Source organism: Coregonus clupeaformis, chromosome 1 (assembly GCF_020615455.1).
Source record: "Coregonus clupeaformis isolate EN_2021a chromosome 1, ASM2061545v1, whole genome shotgun sequence".
In the NCBI taxonomy this organism is placed as follows: domain Eukaryota; kingdom Metazoa; phylum Chordata; class Actinopteri; order Salmoniformes; family Salmonidae; genus Coregonus; species Coregonus clupeaformis.
In genome coordinates, this window is record NC_059192.1 from 61,179,963 (window position 1) to 61,198,945 (window position 18,983).

The 18,983-nt window shown below is 43.2% G+C and overlaps 1 protein-coding gene across 5 annotated transcripts in view; it reads left to right on the forward strand.

Annotated features, from left to right (window-relative positions):
* LOC121571460 (protein bicaudal C homolog 1) overlaps window positions 1–18,983 on the forward strand; it is a 116,243-nt gene that overhangs the window by 92,879 nt on the left and 4,381 nt on the right. For 2 of the 5 annotated variants that reach the window (XM_041882930.2, XM_041882940.2), the window contains exons 10-19: window positions 11,311–11,500; window positions 12,221–12,382; window positions 12,783–12,970; window positions 13,074–13,215; window positions 14,223–14,394; window positions 14,828–14,999; window positions 15,114–15,153; window positions 15,267–15,439; window positions 17,296–17,458; window positions 18,030–18,193. In XM_041882930.2, coding sequence (XP_041738864.1) covers window positions 11,311–11,500; window positions 12,221–12,382; window positions 12,783–12,970; window positions 13,074–13,215; window positions 14,223–14,394; window positions 14,828–14,999; window positions 15,114–15,153; window positions 15,267–15,439; window positions 17,296–17,458; window positions 18,030–18,193 — 1,566 coding nt within the window. The remainder of the gene's footprint in view (window positions 1–11,310; window positions 11,501–12,220; window positions 12,383–12,782; window positions 12,971–13,073; window positions 13,216–14,222; window positions 14,395–14,827; window positions 15,000–15,113; window positions 15,154–15,266; window positions 15,440–17,295; window positions 17,459–18,029; window positions 18,194–18,983) is intronic. The other 3 variants (XM_041882956.2, XM_041882949.2, XM_041882962.2) reach the window with 3 other exon arrangements.

Genomic DNA, 18,983 nt, shown 5'->3' on the forward strand with positions numbered 1-18,983 from the left:
GCAACTGTACACAGCCCTTCTGAAATAGCCCACTCAACTACCTCGTCCCCATATTCTTATTTATTTTGCTCATTTGCACCCCAGTTTCTCTATTTGCACATCATCTCTTGCACATATATCATTTCAATGTTAATACTAATTGTTATTATTTTGCACTATGGCCTATTTATTGCCTTACCTCCATAACTTGCTACATTTGCACACACTGTATATATATTTTCTGTGGTATTTTTGACTTTATGTTTTGTTTTACCCCATATGTAACTCGGTGTTGTTGTTTTTATCGCACTGCTTTGCTTTATCTTGGCCAGGTCGCAGTTGTAAATGAGAACTTGTTCTCAACTGGCTTACCTGGTTAAATGAAGTTGAAAAAAATAAAAATAAACATCTGCACTGAGCTAAAGGGTAGAGCTGCCGCTCTCAAGAAGCGGGACTCTAACCCGGACGCTTATAAGAATTCCTGCTATGCCCACCGACGAACCATCAAACAGGCAAAGAGTCAATACAGGATTAAGATTTAATCGTACTACACCGCCTCCGATGCATGTCGGATGTGGCAGGGCTTGCAAACTATTACAGACTACAAAGGAAAGCACAGCCGCGAGCTGCCCAGTGACACGAGCCTACCAGATGAGCTAAATTACTTCTATACTCACTTCGAGGCAAGCAACAATGAAGCATGCATGAGAGCATCAGCTGTTCTGGATGACTATGTGATCACGCTCTCCGTAGCCGATGTAAGTAAGACTTTTAAGCAGGTCAACATTCACAAGGCTGCAGGGCCAGACGGATTACCAGGATGTGTACTCCAAGCATGCGCTGACCAACTGGCAAGTGTCTTCACTAACCTTTTCAACATGTCCCTGACTGAGTCTGTAATACCAACATGTTTCAAGAAGACCACCATAGTCACTGTGCCCAAGAATACTAAGATAACCTGCCTAAATGACTACCGACTCGTAGCACTCACGTCTGTAGCCATGAAGTGCTTTGAAAGGTTGGTCATGGCTCACATCAACTCCATTATCCCAGAAACCCTAGACCCACTCCAATTTCCATAAAGCCCCAACAGATCCACAGATGATGCAATCTCTATTGCACTCCAAACTGCCCTTTCCCACCTGGACAAGAGGAACACCTACGTGTGAATGCTATTCATTGACTACAGCTTAGCGTTCAACACCGTAGTGCCCTCAAAGCTCATCACTAAGCTAAGGACAGGGGCCCCTCAGGGGTACGTGCTCAGTCCCCTCCTGTACTCCTTGTTCACCCATGACTGCATGGTTAGGCACAACTCCAACGCCATCATTAAGGTTTGCCGACGACACAACAGTGGTAGGCCTGATCACCGACAAAGATGAGACAGCCTATAGGGAGCAGGTCAGAGACCTGGCCGTGTGGTGCCAGGATGACAACCTCTCCCTCAAGGTGATCAAGACAAAGGAGATGATTGTGGACTACAGGGGGGGGGAAAGAGGACTGAGCATGCCCCCATTCTCATCGACTGGGCTGTAGTGGAACAGGTTGAGAGCTTCAAGTTCCTTGGTGTCCATATCACCAACAAACTATCATGGTCCAAACACACCAAGACAGTCGTGAAGAGGGCACGACAAAGCCTATTCCCCCTCAGGAGACTGAAAAGATTTGGCATGGGTCATCAGATCCTCAAAGTTCTACAGCTGCACCATCGAGAGCATCCTGACTGGATGCATCACCGCCTGGTATGGCAACTGCTCGGCCTCCGACCGCAAGGTGCTACAAAGGGTAGTGCATACGGCACAGTACATCACTGGGGCCAAGCTTCCTGCCATCCAGGACCTCTATACCAGGCGGTGTCAGAGGAAGGCCCTAAAAATTGTCAGACTCCAGACACCCTAGTCATAGACTGTTCTGTCTGCTACTGCACGGCAAGCGGTACCGGAGCGCCAAGTCTATGTTCAAAAGGATACATATACACTGCTCAAAAAAATTAAGGGAACACCAAAATAACACATCCTAGATCTGAATGAATGACATAATCTTATTAAATACTTTTTTCTTTACATAGTTCAATGTGCTGACAACAAAATCACACACAAATTATCAATGGAAATCAAATGTATCAACCCATGGAGGTCTGGATTTGGAGTCACCCTCAAAATTAAAATGGAAAACCACACTACAGGCTGATCCGACTTTGATGTAATGTCCTTAAAACAAGTCAAAATGAGGCTCAGTAGTGTGTGTGGCCTCCACGTGCCTGTATGACCTCCCTACAACGCCTGGGCATGCTCCTGATGAGGTGACGGATGGTCTTCTGAGGGATCTCCTCCCAGACCTGGACTAAAGCATCCGCCAACTCTTGGACAGTCTGTGGTGCAACGTGGCGTTGGTGGATGGAGCGTGACATGATGTCCCAGATGTGCTCAATTGGATTCATGTCTGGGGAACGGGCGGGCCAGTCCATAGCATCAATGCCTTCCTCTTGCAGGAACTGCTGACACACTCCAGCCACATGAGGTCTAGCATTGTCTTGCATTAGGAGGAACCCAGGGCCAACCGCACCAGCATATGGTCTCACAAGGGGTCTGAGGATCTCATCTCGGTACCTAATGGCAGTCAGGCTACCTCTGGCGAGCACATGGAGGGCTGTGCGGCCCCCGAAAGAAATGCCACCCCACACAATGACTGACCCACCGCCAAACCGGTCATGCTGGAGGATGTTGCAGGCAGCAGAACGTTCTCCACGGCATCTCCAGACTCTGTCACGTCTGTCACATGTGCTCAGTGTGAACCTGCTTTCATCTGTGAAGAGCACAGGGCGCCAGTGGCGAATTTGCCAATCTTGGTGTTCTCTGGCAAATGCCAAACGTCCTGCACGGTGTTGGGCTGTAAGCACACCTGTGGACACCCCACCTGTGGACGTCGGGCCCTCATACCACCCTCATGGAGTCTGTTTCTGACCGTTTGAGCAGACACATGCACATTTGTGGCCTGCTGGAGGTCTTGCTAATTGCCTATAATTTCCACCTGTTGTCTATTCCATTTGCACAACAGCATGTGAAATGTATTGTCAATCAGTGTTGCTTCCTAAGTGGACAGTTTGATTTCACAAAAGTTTGATTGACTTGGAGTTACATTGTGTTGTTTAAGTGTTCCCTTTATTGTTTTGAGCAATGTATATATATCTCGATATACACTACCAGTCAAACGTTTGGAAACACCTAATTCACGGGTTTTTCTTTATTTGTACGTTGTAGAATAATAGTGAAGACATCAAAACTATGAAATAACACATTTGGAATCATGTAGTAACCAAAAAAGTGTTAAACAAATAAAAATATATTTTATATTTGAGATTCTTCAAATTGCCACCCTTTGCCTTGATGACAGCTTGGCACAGGAATTGTCCTTAGAGCTCCGAGACAGGATTGTGTCGAGGCACAGATCTGAGGAAGGGTACCAAAACATTTCTGCAGCATTGAAGGTCCCCAAGAACACAGTGGCCTCCATCATTCTTAAATGGAAGACGTTTAGAACAGCCAAGACTCTTCCTAGAGCTGGCCGCCAGGCCAAACTGAGCAATTGGGGGAGAAGGGCCTTGGTCAGGGAGGTGACCAAGAACCCGATGGTCACTGACAGAGCTCCAGAGTTCCTCAGAACCTTCCAGAAGGACAACCATGTCTGTAGCACTCCACCAATCAGACCTTTATGGTAGAGTGGCCAGATGGAAGCCACTCCTCAGTAAAAGGCACATGACATCCCACTTGGAGTTTGCCAAAAGGCACCTAAAGGACTCTCAGACCATGAGAAACAAGATTCTCTGGTCTGATAACATTTACATTTTAGTTATTTAGCAGACGCTCTTATCCAGAGCGACTTACAGTTAGTGAGTGCATACATTTTTTTTCATACTGGCCCCCCGTGGGAAACAAACCCACAACCCTGGCGTTGCAAGCGCCATGCTCTACCAACTGATCTACACGGGACCAAGATAAAACCAAGTTTGAACTCTTTGGCCTGAATGCGAAGCGTCACGTCTGGAGAAAACCCGGCACCATCCCCATGGTGAAGCATGGTGGTGGCAGCATCATGCTGTGGGGATGTTTTTCATCGGCAGGGACTGGGAGACTAGTCATGATTGAGGGAAAGATGAACGGAGCAAAGTACTGAGAGATCCTTGATGAAAACCTGCTCCAGAGCGCTCAGGAACTCTGGCTGTGGGTAAACGTTCACCTTCCAACAGGACAACAACCCTAGGCACACAGCCAAGACAACGCAGGAGTGGCTTCGGGACAAGTCTCTGAATGTCCTTGAGTGGCCCAGCCAGAGCCCGGACTTGAACCCAATCGTACATCTATGGAGAGTCCTGAAAATAGCTGTGCAGCGACGCTCCCCATTCAACCAGACAGAGCTTGAGATGATCTGCAGAGAAGTATGGGAGAAACTCCCCAAAAACAGGTGTGCCAAGCTTGTAGCATCATACCCAAGAAGACTCGAGGCTGTAATCGCTGGCAAAGGTGCTTCAACAAAGTACTTAGTAAAGGGTCTGAATACTTATGTAAATGTCATATTTAAGTTTTTTATTTGTAATACATTTGCAAAAATGTCTAACAACCTGTTTTTGCTTTGTCATTATGGGGTATTGTGTGTAGATTGATGAGGGGGAAAACATTTTTTTAGAGTAAGGCTGAGTAAGGCCAATTTTAGAGTAAGGCTGTAACATAACAAAATGTGGAAGCTATCAAGGGGTCTGAATACTTTCCGAATGCACTGTATCACCAATAGTACATTTACAGTTTTGTTACAGTAATTTCTGTTAATGCATTCAATATATTATTATTCCAGTCTTTTACCGTTCCGTTCTCATTGTTGGAGTGGACGCGTTGTTTGCAGAGCACACAACCTATGCTACACTTGTGAGAAACCAAGTTTTGGTTTATTTCATTCCATTATGAGTTTTGTCAATTTAGTCATTGTCTTTTGTTTGGAGCACTTTTGTACGCGCACCTGATTACGCATAGAAGTAGGCCTATAGGCTACCTGGCCTGCGCGCAAATATAGGCATATAAATGTGCCCATTTGGGGATCTGATAGTATTTCTGATTGGCCTAGCGCACCACCACTAATGAGCTGTGGAGCTTTTGAAAGAATTGTTTTCTTCATCTCAAACAGCAAGCAAACGAAGTCTGTTTTTACATCCAATGACAATAGTTACTCAATGTATTTGAAAAATCTTTCCAGCTCTCTCACTTTCGATAACCACTCAGCGTGAAATGGAAAAATGACATGCTCTGATCCAGTGGAAACATCATAGAATAGGCCTACCTGATTACTTCTTATCACCTGCGCAAATAGCCTACAGCTGTGTCTGTCCCGAGCTCACTGGCGTGGAAAAACTCTCAGGGCCCAGAATATTTTATACAATGTTGCAAGTTTGCTAGCGCGAAACTCTCCAGACCCAAGTTAATAGTTGATACAATGCTTAAAGTTCGCTGCAGACAGGCCATGCATAGCCAATTTGATTTCTAGGATATTTATTCTTATCAGGATATTTTCTACCTGCAGGCTGCAATGTTTTATTTGTTGGCTTTATAGGCAATTTTTACATAGTTGGCAATGGCAATAGAAGTTACTTTTTAGGTTTGTATAATTTTCATTTAGATTTGGATAGAATTTTGATTAACCACATGACAAGGATTTTGAGATACAAAGACGTTATTATAAATTAAATGAAACTGTTACATGAAAATGTGCATATGAAAACCAAAACTGGAACGCAGATCGGTAGAAATTGTAAGATAAATTGGCATTCCACATGAGAAAGGTTGCTGACTCCTCGTGTAGCCTATTACCGGCAACTTCAGGAGAGTAATGGCAGAATCTGCGAAAGCCAGTAAGAGCGGGAAGAGGATGGTCGGGTCAGGTAAAAAAAAAATGTATTGATCTCTGGCTCCCTCTGGAGTCATTTGTGTCTTATTTCATCATACATTGCGCCTAAAGCATCCGACAAGCTCAATGCATATATAGTTGATTTTATTGAAACACATAAGGTGTGTCTATATATGGAAAAATACATGTTTAAAAATGTTGACCTATAATAGACGACTTTCGGTCGACCAATATATTTTGGGATCGGGGACAGTCCTACATCTAAACAAAAATATAAACGCAACATGCAACAATTTCAACGGTTGTTCACAGTTACAGTTCATATAAGGAAATCAGTCAATTGAAATAAATAAATTAGTCCCTAATCTATGGATTTCACATGACTGGGCAGGGGCGCAGCCATGGGTGGGCCTGGGAGGGCATAGGCCCACTCACTTGGGCGCCAGGCCAACCCACTGGGGAGCCAGGCTCAGCCAATCAGAATGAGTTTTTCCCCACAACAGGGCTTTATTACAGACAGAAATACTCCTCAGTTTCATCAGCTGTCTGGGTGTCTGGTCTCAGGCGATCCCGCAGGTGAAGAAGCCATATTTGGAGGTCCTGGGCTGGCGTGGTTACACGTGGTCTGCCGTTGTGAGGCCAGTTAAACGTACTCTCAAATTCTCTAAAACAACGTTGGAGGTGGCTTATGGTCAATTCAATTCTCTGGCAACAGCTCTGGTGGACATTCCTGCAGTCATCATGCCAATTTCACGGTTTCTCAAAACTTGAGACATCTGTGGGATTGTGTTATGTGACAAAACTGCACATTTTAGAGTGGCCTTTTATTGTCCCCAGCACAAGGTGCACCTGTATAATGATCATGCTGTTTAATCAGCTTCTTGATATGCCACACCTGTCAGGTGGGTGGGTTGTCTTTGCAAAGGAGAAATGCTTACTAACAGGGACGTCAACACAATTGTGCCCAGAATTTGACAGAAATAAACTTTTTGTGTGTATTGAACATTTCTGGGATCTTTTATTTCAGCTCATGAAACATGGGATCAACACTTTACATGTTGCATTTATATTTTTGTTCAGTATAGTATGTTACATAGTGGCCTTCACACAAATCCAGAGCTACTTTACCAGGCTAACGCTACAGCTAGGGCCCAAGGTGTTACCTGGTCAGGTCAAGCGGTCAGGAAAATCTCCTGGCCCTAACTGTAAAGCACTGCACATCATAAGCCGAACAATATATTAGGCACATCAAACCTACTTGGCCCCAACCTAACCACCTTAGCCAGGTGCCCTTCCCTCCTTGTGCCCCAGCATGATGCCTAAACCCAGACAGGCCAGTTGGGTACATTGGTGTGATGCCAGTGTAAACTCAGCCCTACCCAGACCTCTACTTTAACAAGGTGACAGCACTAATCCAAACGGCCTTCCAAACACCCCCCTGCTTCTGGCTACTCGGCTACTCCATTAAGAAGGGAGATACAATTTTTTACATTACCATGTAGTTTACCAATAAAATGGTCTGATGGTGATGTGGATATACTCGGAATACATATCCCAAATGAAATAAATGATATCACTCCAAAACATTTTAATAGAAAGTTAGCAAAAATAGATAAGATCTTGCTACCATGGAAAGGTAAATACCTGTCAATTTGTGGAAAAATCACCCTGATTAACTCTTTAGTATTATCCCAGTTTACCTATTTGCTTATGGTCTTGCCTACGTCTAGCGAACAGTTTTTAAAATTATATGAAAAAAAAATATTCAATTTTATTTGGAACGGCAAGCCCGACAAAATTAAACGGGCCTATTTATATAATGAATATGAATTAGGAGGACAGAAATTATTAAATATTAAAGCATTCACTAAAAGCTTCAGTCATACAAAAATTATACTTAAATCCGAACTGGTTCTCTAGCAAACTAGTAAAATTGTCTCACCCAATGTTCAAGAAGGGACTTTTTCCCTTTATTCAGATTACAACCCCTCACTTTCAGGTATTTGAAAAGGAAATCAGCATTACCCCAAAAATGGAAGAGGAAAGTGGAAGGAGGAAAAAGTAAGGAACTTGTCTGTCAGCCTTGCATTAAAGAACATAATTGGTTAAAGAAAATTGTGATGAATAAGGACCAAAAGATTGACAGCCGTCCAATATAGATTGCAAATCTATATGGGAAGAGATTTTTGACGTACCGATTCCATGGCATAGTGTTTATGAATTGATACGCAAAACGATGCCGGATTCAGAACTTAGAATTGTTCAATTTAAATTATTATATAAAATTATTGCTACCAATAGAATGTTATTTGTATGGGGGATACAATCTTCCCAGCTCTGCAGATTTGGCTGTGAAGAGACAGAATCATTAGATCATTTGTTTTGGTACTGTCCATTTGTAGCTTGTTTCTGGACACAGGTCCAGGAATGGCTGAAGGATTGCAATATTTGCATGGAGCTGACCCTGCAGATAGCACTACTGGGTTATATGAAAAGTCATAGTCAATCGATCAATAATATAATAATACTTTTAGCAAAGATGTTTATTTTCAATTCACAAACTGTAGAAACTATGAGAATAGAAAGGTTCAGAACTTTTGTAAAACATCACAGTACAGTTGAAAAATAATATGGCAAATACAAAATCCAATATGGATGGTGTTAAGAGATAGATGGGAGGTGTTGAATGGAGCTGAAGGATGGGACTAATAACAACAACTAATAACAACAAGATAACTAGTGTAAGACATGCTGTGTCCATATTAGTATAAAGGTTATATATTGTGAGCTTTTGTGAAAGAGCACAGTTAGAAAGATATGGCATATAGAAGCATACTTGATGGACATCATGAAAATGATCGGATGAAGTTCAGGAGTAAAAACAAACAAAATATAATTATTGACTGTGTCCATAAAATGTGTATAGTATGTATAAGCATGAAGTAGAGGCCTAAGCATTGTTGTTCACTGGTTTACTCCAATTAGGGAAGGGATGGTGGGGTTGGAAAGTAATAAAAAAAAATATATATATATATATATATATATATATATATATATATATATATACACACACACACACACTGTGGGGAGAACAAGTATTTGATACACTGCCGATTTTGCAGGTTTTCCTACTTAAAAAGCATGTAAATCCAGAAAATCACATTGTATGATTTTTAAGTAATTAATTTGCATTTTATTGCATGACATAAGTATTTGATACATCAGAAAAGCAGAACTTAATATTTGGTACAGAAACCTTTGTTTGCAATTATAGAGATCATACGTTTCCTGTAGGTCTTGACCAGGTTTGCACACACTGCAGCAGGGATTTTGGCCCACTCCTCCATACAAACCTTCTCCAGATCCTTCAGGTTTCGGGGCTGTCGCCGGGCAATACGGACTTTCAGCTCCCTCCAAATATTTTCTATTGGGTTCAGGTCTGGAGACTGGCTAGGTCACTCCAGGACCTTGAGATGCTTCTTACGGAGCCACTCCTTAGTTGCCCTGGCTGTGTGTTTCGGGTCGTCATGCTGGAAGACCCAGCCACGACCCATCTTCAATGCTCTTATTGAGGGAAGGAGGTTGTTGGCCAAGATCTCGCGATACATGGCCCCATCCATCCTCCCCTCAATACGGTGCAGTCGTTTACATTTACATTTTACATTTACGTCATTTAGTAGACGCTCTTATCCAGAGCGACTTACAGGAGCAATTAGGGTTAAGTGCCTTGCTCAAGGGCACATCAACAGATTTTTCACCTACTTGGCTCGGGGATTAGAACCAGCGACCTTTCGGTTACTGGCACAATGCTCTTAACCACTAAGCTACCTGCCGCCCCCAGTCGTCCTGTCCTCTTTGCAGAAAAGCATCCCCAAAGAATGATGTTTCCACCACCATGCTTCACGGTTGGGATGGTGTTCTTGGGGTTGTACTCATCCTTCTTCTTCCTCCAAACACGGCGAGTGGAGTTTAGACCAAAAAGCTCTATCTTTGTCTCATCAGACCACATGACCTTCTCCCATTCCTCCTCTGGATCATCCAAATGGTCATTGGCAAACTTCAGACGGGCCTGGACATGCGCTGGCTTGAGCAGGGGGACCTTGCGTGCGCTGCAGGATTTTAATCCATGACGGCGTAGTGTGTTACTAATGGTTTTCTTTGAGACTGTGGTCCCAGCTCTCTTCAGGTCATTGACCAGGTCCTGCCGTGTAGTTCTGGGCTGATCCCTCACCTTCCTCATGATCATTGATGCCCCACGAGGTGAGATCTTGCATGGAGCCCCAGACCGAGGGTGATTGACCGTCATCTTGAACTTCTTCCATTTTCTAATAATTGCGCCAACAGTTGTTGCCTTCTCACCAAGCTGCTTGCCTATTGTCCTGTAGCCCATCCCAGCCTTGTGCAGGTCTACAATTTTATCCCTGATGTCCTTACACAGCTCTCTGGTCTTGGCCATTGTGGAGAGGTTGGAGTCTGTTTGATTGAGTGTGTGGACAGGTGTCTTTTATACAGGTAACGAGTTCAAACAGGTGCAGTTAATACAGGTAATGAGTGGAGAACAGGAGGGCTTCTTAAAGAAAATCTAACAGGTCTGTGAGAGCCGGAATTCTTACTGGTTGGTAGGTGATCAAATACTTATGTCATGCAATACAATGCAAATTAATTACTTAAAAATCATACAATGTGATTTTATGGATTTTTGTTTTAGATTCCGTCTCTCACAGTTGAAGTGTACTTATGATAAAAATTACAGACCTCTACATGCTTTGTAAGTAGGAAAACCTGCAAAATCGGCAGTGTATCAAATACTTGTTCTCCCCACTGTATGTATGTATGTATGTATGTGTGTATATATATATATATATATATATATATATATATGCGAGAAAAAAACAACATATGGGGGATTGGAAGTGATGCAGACAATTACATTGATGGAAGTTACAATCTATCTGCAATATTGAAGCTGATCATAAAAAATAAAAATAAATAACAGAAGAAGGGTGTGGAGAAAGAAAGATTGTGACTGGACTCAATTTGACAGGGCCCTCTTTGGCAAATGTAGGTCCAAAGACATCATTTGTGTGCATGTTCATTTTTTATTCCTCGCTATGTTCCAAGAACTCTTTATGGTAATATTGAAACTGGAGAAGTTGAATATCCTCCCCAAACTCCCATATGCTTTCTCACACGTAAATTGAAATAAAACCATTTTATCAAGATTGTTTTGACAATTTACTAATCCCTTTCGATTTCACTGTTCATTACATTAAAGAAAGACAAATTATGCTACGAAAGTTGAGGAACCAGTATTGTCTCCTATTCTCCTTGCTAATGTCTCTCCTGTACAGTTCATACTGACAAAAACCTGCCATGTTGTTTTCTCTCTTCCTCTTGTCTGTCTCTCCATCTCTCTTTCTGCCACTCTCCCTTCCTCAGTCTGTGATAGTAAAGAGTGTGGAGCGGAATGCAGTGAACATGTACGAGGCCCGGAAGTTTCTGCTGGGTCTGGAGAGCAACGGGGTGTCATCAGCCATCTCCCCCATCACCAACGGCCCCTCCCCCACCCTAATCTGTCCTGTCGGCCTGGACATCCTGGCCTCAGCTGGCCTGGGGCTGAGCAGTCTGGGTAATGGAGTTCGATTGTGGCTTTCTACAAATGTAATCCCAAGGACCTTTCCCACACGTTTATAGACCAGTGATTGGAAAAAGAGGCTTGTGTCATACTGTATGTAGTCCAACTGTATTGTTATCTTGTGAAAAGAAACAATAAGAAATACAATTGAAAAAAACATGAGACAAACTCCTTTACAACGGTATGATTCATGAGTTATGTATCATGGGATAAACTGTTCTAAGTGTGTAGGAGGTTTATGTCTGGAAACTGACCACATTGACAGTCCCTTCCTGGGGCGTACAGTATGAACCCAAAGGCCCATGGTAAGATATGGGCCTCCACATCTCAGCCTATAGTTAATTACTACATCCCTCTCCATCAGATTACAGCTCAGCCTGCCAGAGAAATCCGAGCCTTATTTCTGGAGTGAAATGATCAGTTTGTCAAACCCACAAACCTGTTTCAGTCTGCTTTGATATGTTTGGGTTGAAACATAGAGTAGCAGAGTTTAACATGGAGTTATTGACTGTGTTGAGTTATATTTGTCAAAGACCCAGTTCTCTCAAATGTCTCTCTCTTTATTTTCTTATTTTCTGACCACTGATATGAAAGGACTTGATGAGTGATGTGGTAGTATGCAATAATATCTATTACTGGTGTGGGAAGAAAATAGTTTTAGAGTGACACTGTATTGAGACAAATTCTTATACTCTGTGTCTTTCTCTCCTCCAGGCCTCCTAGGTGCATCAGTGCCCCATTCTCTCAGTAGCTCCCCGGCTCCAAACTCTGTTCTCAACAGTCTGAACTCTTCCATGAGCCCTATGCAGAACCCCAGCCCCAGCACCCCATCTCCCTCCCCCTCACTGTGGCCCAGCTCTCTCACCAGCACCCAAAGTGAGTACAGACAGCTAGTGCACAATCTCTCGCTGTCTCACACCTTCAGGTTTCTCACCTTGCTCACAAATAGCTATAAGGGATTGATACCCAGCCTCCGGAATGCTCTCCCGGACCACCTGAAGGCACCACAGACTCTGGGCTCTTTAAAACGGGCCTAAAGACCTTTCTCTTTAGGAAGGCTTTCTGTTAATAGCTGTGGTCCTTGGTGTCCCTTGTAGCATCAGCTGTGCTTTATTTGTCAGTTGCCCTGTCTAGTTGTGTCCATAAAAAAATAAAAAAGGATTTATGCACTTTGAGATTATTCTGCATAATGAAAAGTGCTTTACAAATGTAATAAATTATTATATGATGAAAATGTTATGATAAAGGTGTAGGATTTTCTCCCTCGTGTATCCAGGCTTCTCGTCGCAGTTGATGATGCACCCTGTAGCCCAGGCCACTCTGAGCAGTATCCTGCTCTCTGGGGTCCAGGGGTACACCCAGAACACCCCCTCCCCTCCCCCTGGGCTTGCCCCAATCGACAAGCAGACCAACGGGGTCCCTGACTGCTCCAAAGGCCCCTGTACCCTCAATGGACATGTCAAGGTGACTGACTTTCATAGACATATACTCACTAACTGTTAGATTGAATATATACCTTGCCTATAGTGAGTATAATGTATATGGCTACATTTGTGTTTGTGTGCAGCATCCTGGCTCAGTCTATGGTAGGATGTCCAGTGCGTCACTGGCAGACACGGTTCTGAACCCCAACCAGTGTGACTCAGTCCAGGAGGCCAGCGGACACAACCCGTCAGAACCCCGCTCCAGCAAGTCCAACCAAGACGAAGGTACCACATACACACACCGTACCTACAGACAACATGGAAATGTATAGCTCTTGTAGCTATACTTTAGAGGTTTATAGAACCCACAAGGAAACCTTGGTATTTGGCCTTATAAACTGCTAAATGAATTTATGCCACAATATATTTGTTTTCATCTTATATGTAGACCAATATGCGGTCAAGTACCCATTCTTAAACCACTTTTATTAGGTTGCAGCAGGGTGACATTAATGGCTGGTATTCCAGTGGTTGAGGTTCCGAATTCCCTGCATCTCTAACGTGTGGTTTGAGTGTAGCCTTGCTCTCACGCTCCCATGTTGTTGGAGCTGGAGCTATGTTGACTCCCCAGCCTCAGCCCCAGCTTGGCTGGTCACAGTAGTAACTGTTTCCTCTCCCTGACCACCTCCTGTGTTCTCCAACCTGTTCCAACTGGCTCTGCTTCCCGTAACCATCGAGCCCAGGGTGAATCAACTAAACATAATAGCTTGGAGATGTTAATTAAGATGACTGACATCTTATTATTTTACGCTGTCAAGGCCTACATACACACACGCACACAGAAATCCTGTTCTGCAGGCCAGGTTACTGCCTGGAAGAGGGAGAGAAGAAGAAAAAAGCCCCTTCATTAGACTGCTTCTGTTTTTTATTAACACAGGTGCCACTGTGAGGTTGAGCAGCTATATTTAGTAATGCTCATGCAATCATGCAGAGTGACTTGCAGGTGCAAAGAACGTACTGTAATGTATGCATGACAGACAATGGAAAGCTGAGCAATAATGCCCTCTAAAGAAAAGGTTGCTATGGAAGTACAAAAACTTGGTTGTCAAATACAGGGATTCTATAAGAATATAGAAATTCATTGTATCTCATTTGTCACATGTAAAGGATATAATAGTACATACAGCTAGATATATAGCCTACTGATCGACATTATTAAATCATGAAGGAAGAAATATAATATCCCACATTACCGTTTCTTCACAAATGCTCTTTTACGTTCTCTCCACCAGGCTCTGACACCTTTGTGGAAGTGGGCATGCCCAGAAGCCCATCTCACTCAGCAAATGGAAACGAGCTGAAACAGATGCTGGCTTCCTGTAAGACGTCAGGGAAACGGCAAGCGGTGGAGCTCCTCCAGGGGACCAAGAACTCCCATCTCCAGTATGTCTGTCCAGAGCTACAGTAAGACTACCTATATAAAATCTTTGAAGGCGTTCAGAGATGTCCTCACGCTTCCATTCCCATGCCTAAAGGGTATGAACATAGGACTAGAACTCATTCTAGTTCAGTGGGTATGACTCCCATAAATTAATAGAATAGAAAATATTAGCACTTTGTGACAACTGCTGATGTTAAAAGGGCTGATGTAAAAAGGACTTTCGTTTTCCAGAAGGAACGTCAGTGGGGAAAAGGGCTTGAGGGGGGTGCTATTTGGAGACAAAGCAGGGGACTGCTCTGTTATACTGCATTCTGTCATGCGTTGTTGTAATATGCCATACCTTGTTGAGCTGTGCTGTATGTCTTTTCTGTGCTGTAGGCTACTCTATTGTGATGGGGTTTGTACCTTGCTGTCTTTCTAATATAATTGTTCCTCTCTGTTGTACCCCTCCCACAGCTCAGACTGCCTACTGTCAGACCCAGAGTCGAGTGCTTCAGACAGCCCTGTGACAGATAAGAGGGCTCCGGGCAGTGAGCGGGCAGCAGAGAGGGCAGCACAGCAGAACGAGAGGGACAGGATCCGCTTGGCACCACATTCTTCCTTTGCCAACATGCAGGTACAACTAGAGGTATTCGAACTCCACTTCTCTCTCTCACATACACGCACTCACATATCAATAAATGGCTCATGTGAATTTGACAAGTAGAAAAACTGACGCTGACCCTCTCAATTTCTATTTCAGGCACTTGAATATGAACAGAAAAAGCTGTTAGCAACCAAGGGTAAGTGTCAATCTTTCAGGCAATTCCTGTCTAGTCTCAACGGAAACTGTGTCCGTTTTTCTGACCTTTCGCACTAATTGGTAAGAGGTGTTTATCTGTGTCTGTGTGTCCAGCCATGTTGAAGAAGCCTGTTGTGACTGAGGTGCGGACCCCCACTAACACGTGGAGTGGTCTGGGTTTCTCCAAGTCTATGCCAGCAGAGACCATCAAGGAGCTGCGCAGGGCCAACCACGTGCCCTACAAACCCACCATGAGTACCACCTACGAGGTAAACTCCGACTATGAGGTAAACACCAATGGACCAGGTTGTTTCCGCTGTTGAAGAGAACGTGTTTATAGTAACATACCTGATATGAAAACTTATGCAAAGACTGTAATAAGAAACATCATCATGGATTGCATAAAACAATGAAAACCAATAGGTAAATATGTAAAGCACAAAAGTAAGTTAATGAAAACTAAACTTAATTGATACTCAGTGAGTCACAGAACTAAACCATTACTGAGAAGGTAAAACTACAGTGCCTTGCAAAAGTATTCATCCCCCTTGGCATTTTCCCTATTTTGTTGCATTACAACCTGTAATTTAAATGGATTTTTATTAGAATTTCATGTGGACATACACAAAATAGTCCAAGTTGGTGAAGTGAAATGAAAAAAATAACTTGTTTCAAAAAATTCAAAAAAATGAATAATGGAAAAGTGATTTGTGTATATGTATTTGCTATGAAGCCACTAAATAAGATCTGGTGCAACCAATTACCTTCAGAAGTCACATAATTAATTAAATAAAGTCCACCTGTGTGCAATCTAAGTGTCACATTATCTCAGTATATATACACCTGTCATGAAAGGCCCCAGAGTCTGCAACACCACTAAGCAAGGGGGACCACCAAGCAAGCGGCACCATGAAGACCAAGGAGCTCTCCAAACAGGTCAGGGACAAAGTTGTGGAGAAGTACAGATCAGGGTTGGGTTAGAAAAAAATATTTGAAACTTTGATCACCCCACGGAGCACCATTAAATCCTTTATTAGAAAATGGAAAGAATATGGCACCACAACAAACCTGCCAAGAGAGGGCCGCCCACCAAAACTCACGAACCAGGCAAGGAGGGCATTAATCAGAGAGGCAACAAAGAGACCAAAGATAACCCTGAAGGAGCTGCAAAGCTCCACAGCGGAGATTGGAGTATCTGTCCATAGGACCACTTTAAGCCGTACACTCCACAGAGCTGGGCTTTACAGAAGAGTGGCAGAAAAAAGCCATTGCTTAAAGAAAAAAATAAGCAAACACGTTTGGTGTTCGCCAAAAGGCATGTGGGAGACTCCCCAAACATATGGAAGAAGGTACTCTGGTCAGATGAGACTAAAACTGAGCTTTTTGGCCATCAAACCCAACACCTCTCATCACCCCGAGAACACCATCCCCACAGTGAAGCATGGTGGCGGCAGCATCATGCTGGGGGATGTTTTTCATCGGCAGGGACTGGGAAACTGGTCCGAATTTAAGGAATGATGGATGGCGCTAAATACAGGGAAATTCTTGAGGGAAACCTGGAGACTGGGACGGAGGTTCACCTTCCAGCAGGACAATGACCCTAAGCATACTGCTAAAGCAACAATTCAGTGGTTTAAAAGGAAACATTTAAATGTCTTGGAATGGCCTAGTCAAAGCCCAGACCTCAATCCAATTGAGAATCTGTGGTATGACTTAAAAATTGCTGTACACCAGCGGAACCCATCCAACTTGAAGGAGCTGGAGCGGTTTTGCCTTGAAGAATGGGCGAAAATCCCAGTGGCTAGATGTACTAAGCTTATAGAGACATACCCCAAGAGACATGCAGCTGTAATTGCTGCAAAAGGTGGCTCTACAAAGTATTGACTTGGGGGGGGTGAATAGTTATGCACGCTCACGTTTTCTGTTTTTTTGTCTTATTTCTTGTTTGTTTCACAATAATACATATTTTGCATCTTCAAAGTGGTAGGCATGTTGTGTAAATCAAATGATACAAACCCCCAAAAAATCTATTTTAATTCCAGGTTGTAAGGCAACAAAATAGGAAAAATGCCGGGGGGGTGAATACTTTCACAAGCCACTGTACAGCCCAATATGTTCTGATGTCCCCCTTCTGTGCCCCCAGGGCTCCCCCCTGTCCCTCTCCCGCTCCGGCAGCAGAGAGGGCGTGGGCAACGGCAGTGACTCTGAGAACTGGAGAGACAGGAACGGGGGTGGGAACGGACTTCCCGGCCACGCCGAATTCCCAGTGTCTGTTTGCAGTCCCAAGAGGAAGCAGAACAAATCTGGTGAGCTACTCAGCAGATACCCATCTGAACTTTTTTTCGGAAATAAAAAAATAAGAATGAAAGGCAAGAAGGCTAGATCATCACACTCCCATTTAAAGTAAACTCTCTTAAAAGTTTTGATGATGAATAAATAAAAACACCTAACCTTGAACAGCAGATGCTGTGTAAAGCTTGCATCATTAATGAAAACGTGAGAGTGTTCCTTCCTCCAACACACCTGCACTAAAGTTCTAGAGACCAGATACTTCTGTTCATTTCCACCTCATGTTTTTACTCTTGTATTCAATTATTTGTCATCATCAAAGCCAATCGCTACCGGTTATGCTGAAGAGAAGCACATTTTATCTACAGTATGTTGGCTTATATTGCACACATTAAAAACAATCTAACAGCATTCTCTTGCTCTAATAGATACAAATAATTAGTCACAACAATGTTTCGGCAGCAAGATGCGTCAGGGTTTATTTTATGTTGCGTACATTTTTTTTTTACAATGATAACTTTCTATGAAAGTCTTTAATGATGACTGTCTGACTTGTCTTGTCTTCCTGTGACATCTTTTGATTGACAGCTGCAGAGCACTATCTGAGCAGCAGTAACTACATTGACTGTATCTCCTCGGTCACCGGGAGCAACGGCTGCAGTCTCCAGTCCTCTCTGAAAGGGTCGGACCTGCCGGAGCTGTTCAGCAAGCTGGGCCTGGGGAAATACACTGACGTGTTCCAACAACAGGAGGTACTGGTCTATGGCTGCCATAGCATGGGTTTGCCACATTAACATAAGAGCAGAAGCCTCCATCCATCCCTGCTTGGCTGACTATATCAGAGATATGCTACCTTAAGCATAGGCTAGAATTTATGGATGGATAGATCAGTGCTTAGGCTAAGATTTTCATGCTGGTATTAAACTTTTCGGGTAGAAATTGTCAATAAATAAATGGATTTAAACATTTTGCAGGGAGTTCCATTTTAGCTGCCCATCGCTCGACCTAGGCTAAGCTTTTTTGCAGCATATTTTGGAGTGGTCCTCATGGTCCAGTGACTATACTTCGATTTATATCCAACTAATACTTTTACTGAAATCAGAGCACACACATTGCAAATACTTGATAATGGATAGGCTTCAGGGGCCTCATTTTTAACCATTGTAAATATCATACTACATTTCTATTAGCGGCATTTCTGAAAAGTCTGCGCATGTACAAAAATATTGAGATTTAGAAACTTGGTGCACGCCATACATATGCATGTTTCCCGTTATAAATCAGACCTGTCGTAAAACTGTGAGCATGAACGAGTATTAAAACTCTTCCTGGAAAACGCTCGCCATTCACCTTTTATGGTGACAATAACCACGTTTCCATCCAACTATTTCATGCTAATGAATTACCTGACACATGAAAAAAAGTCACGACCGAGCTGATGGAAACATGAAATGCCGATACAATTTTATAAATGCCGACAGACAATTTGTTCGTTCGACATGGTGGGATCTTTTTGTGTTGGTTAAGTTTAATTATGCGGGA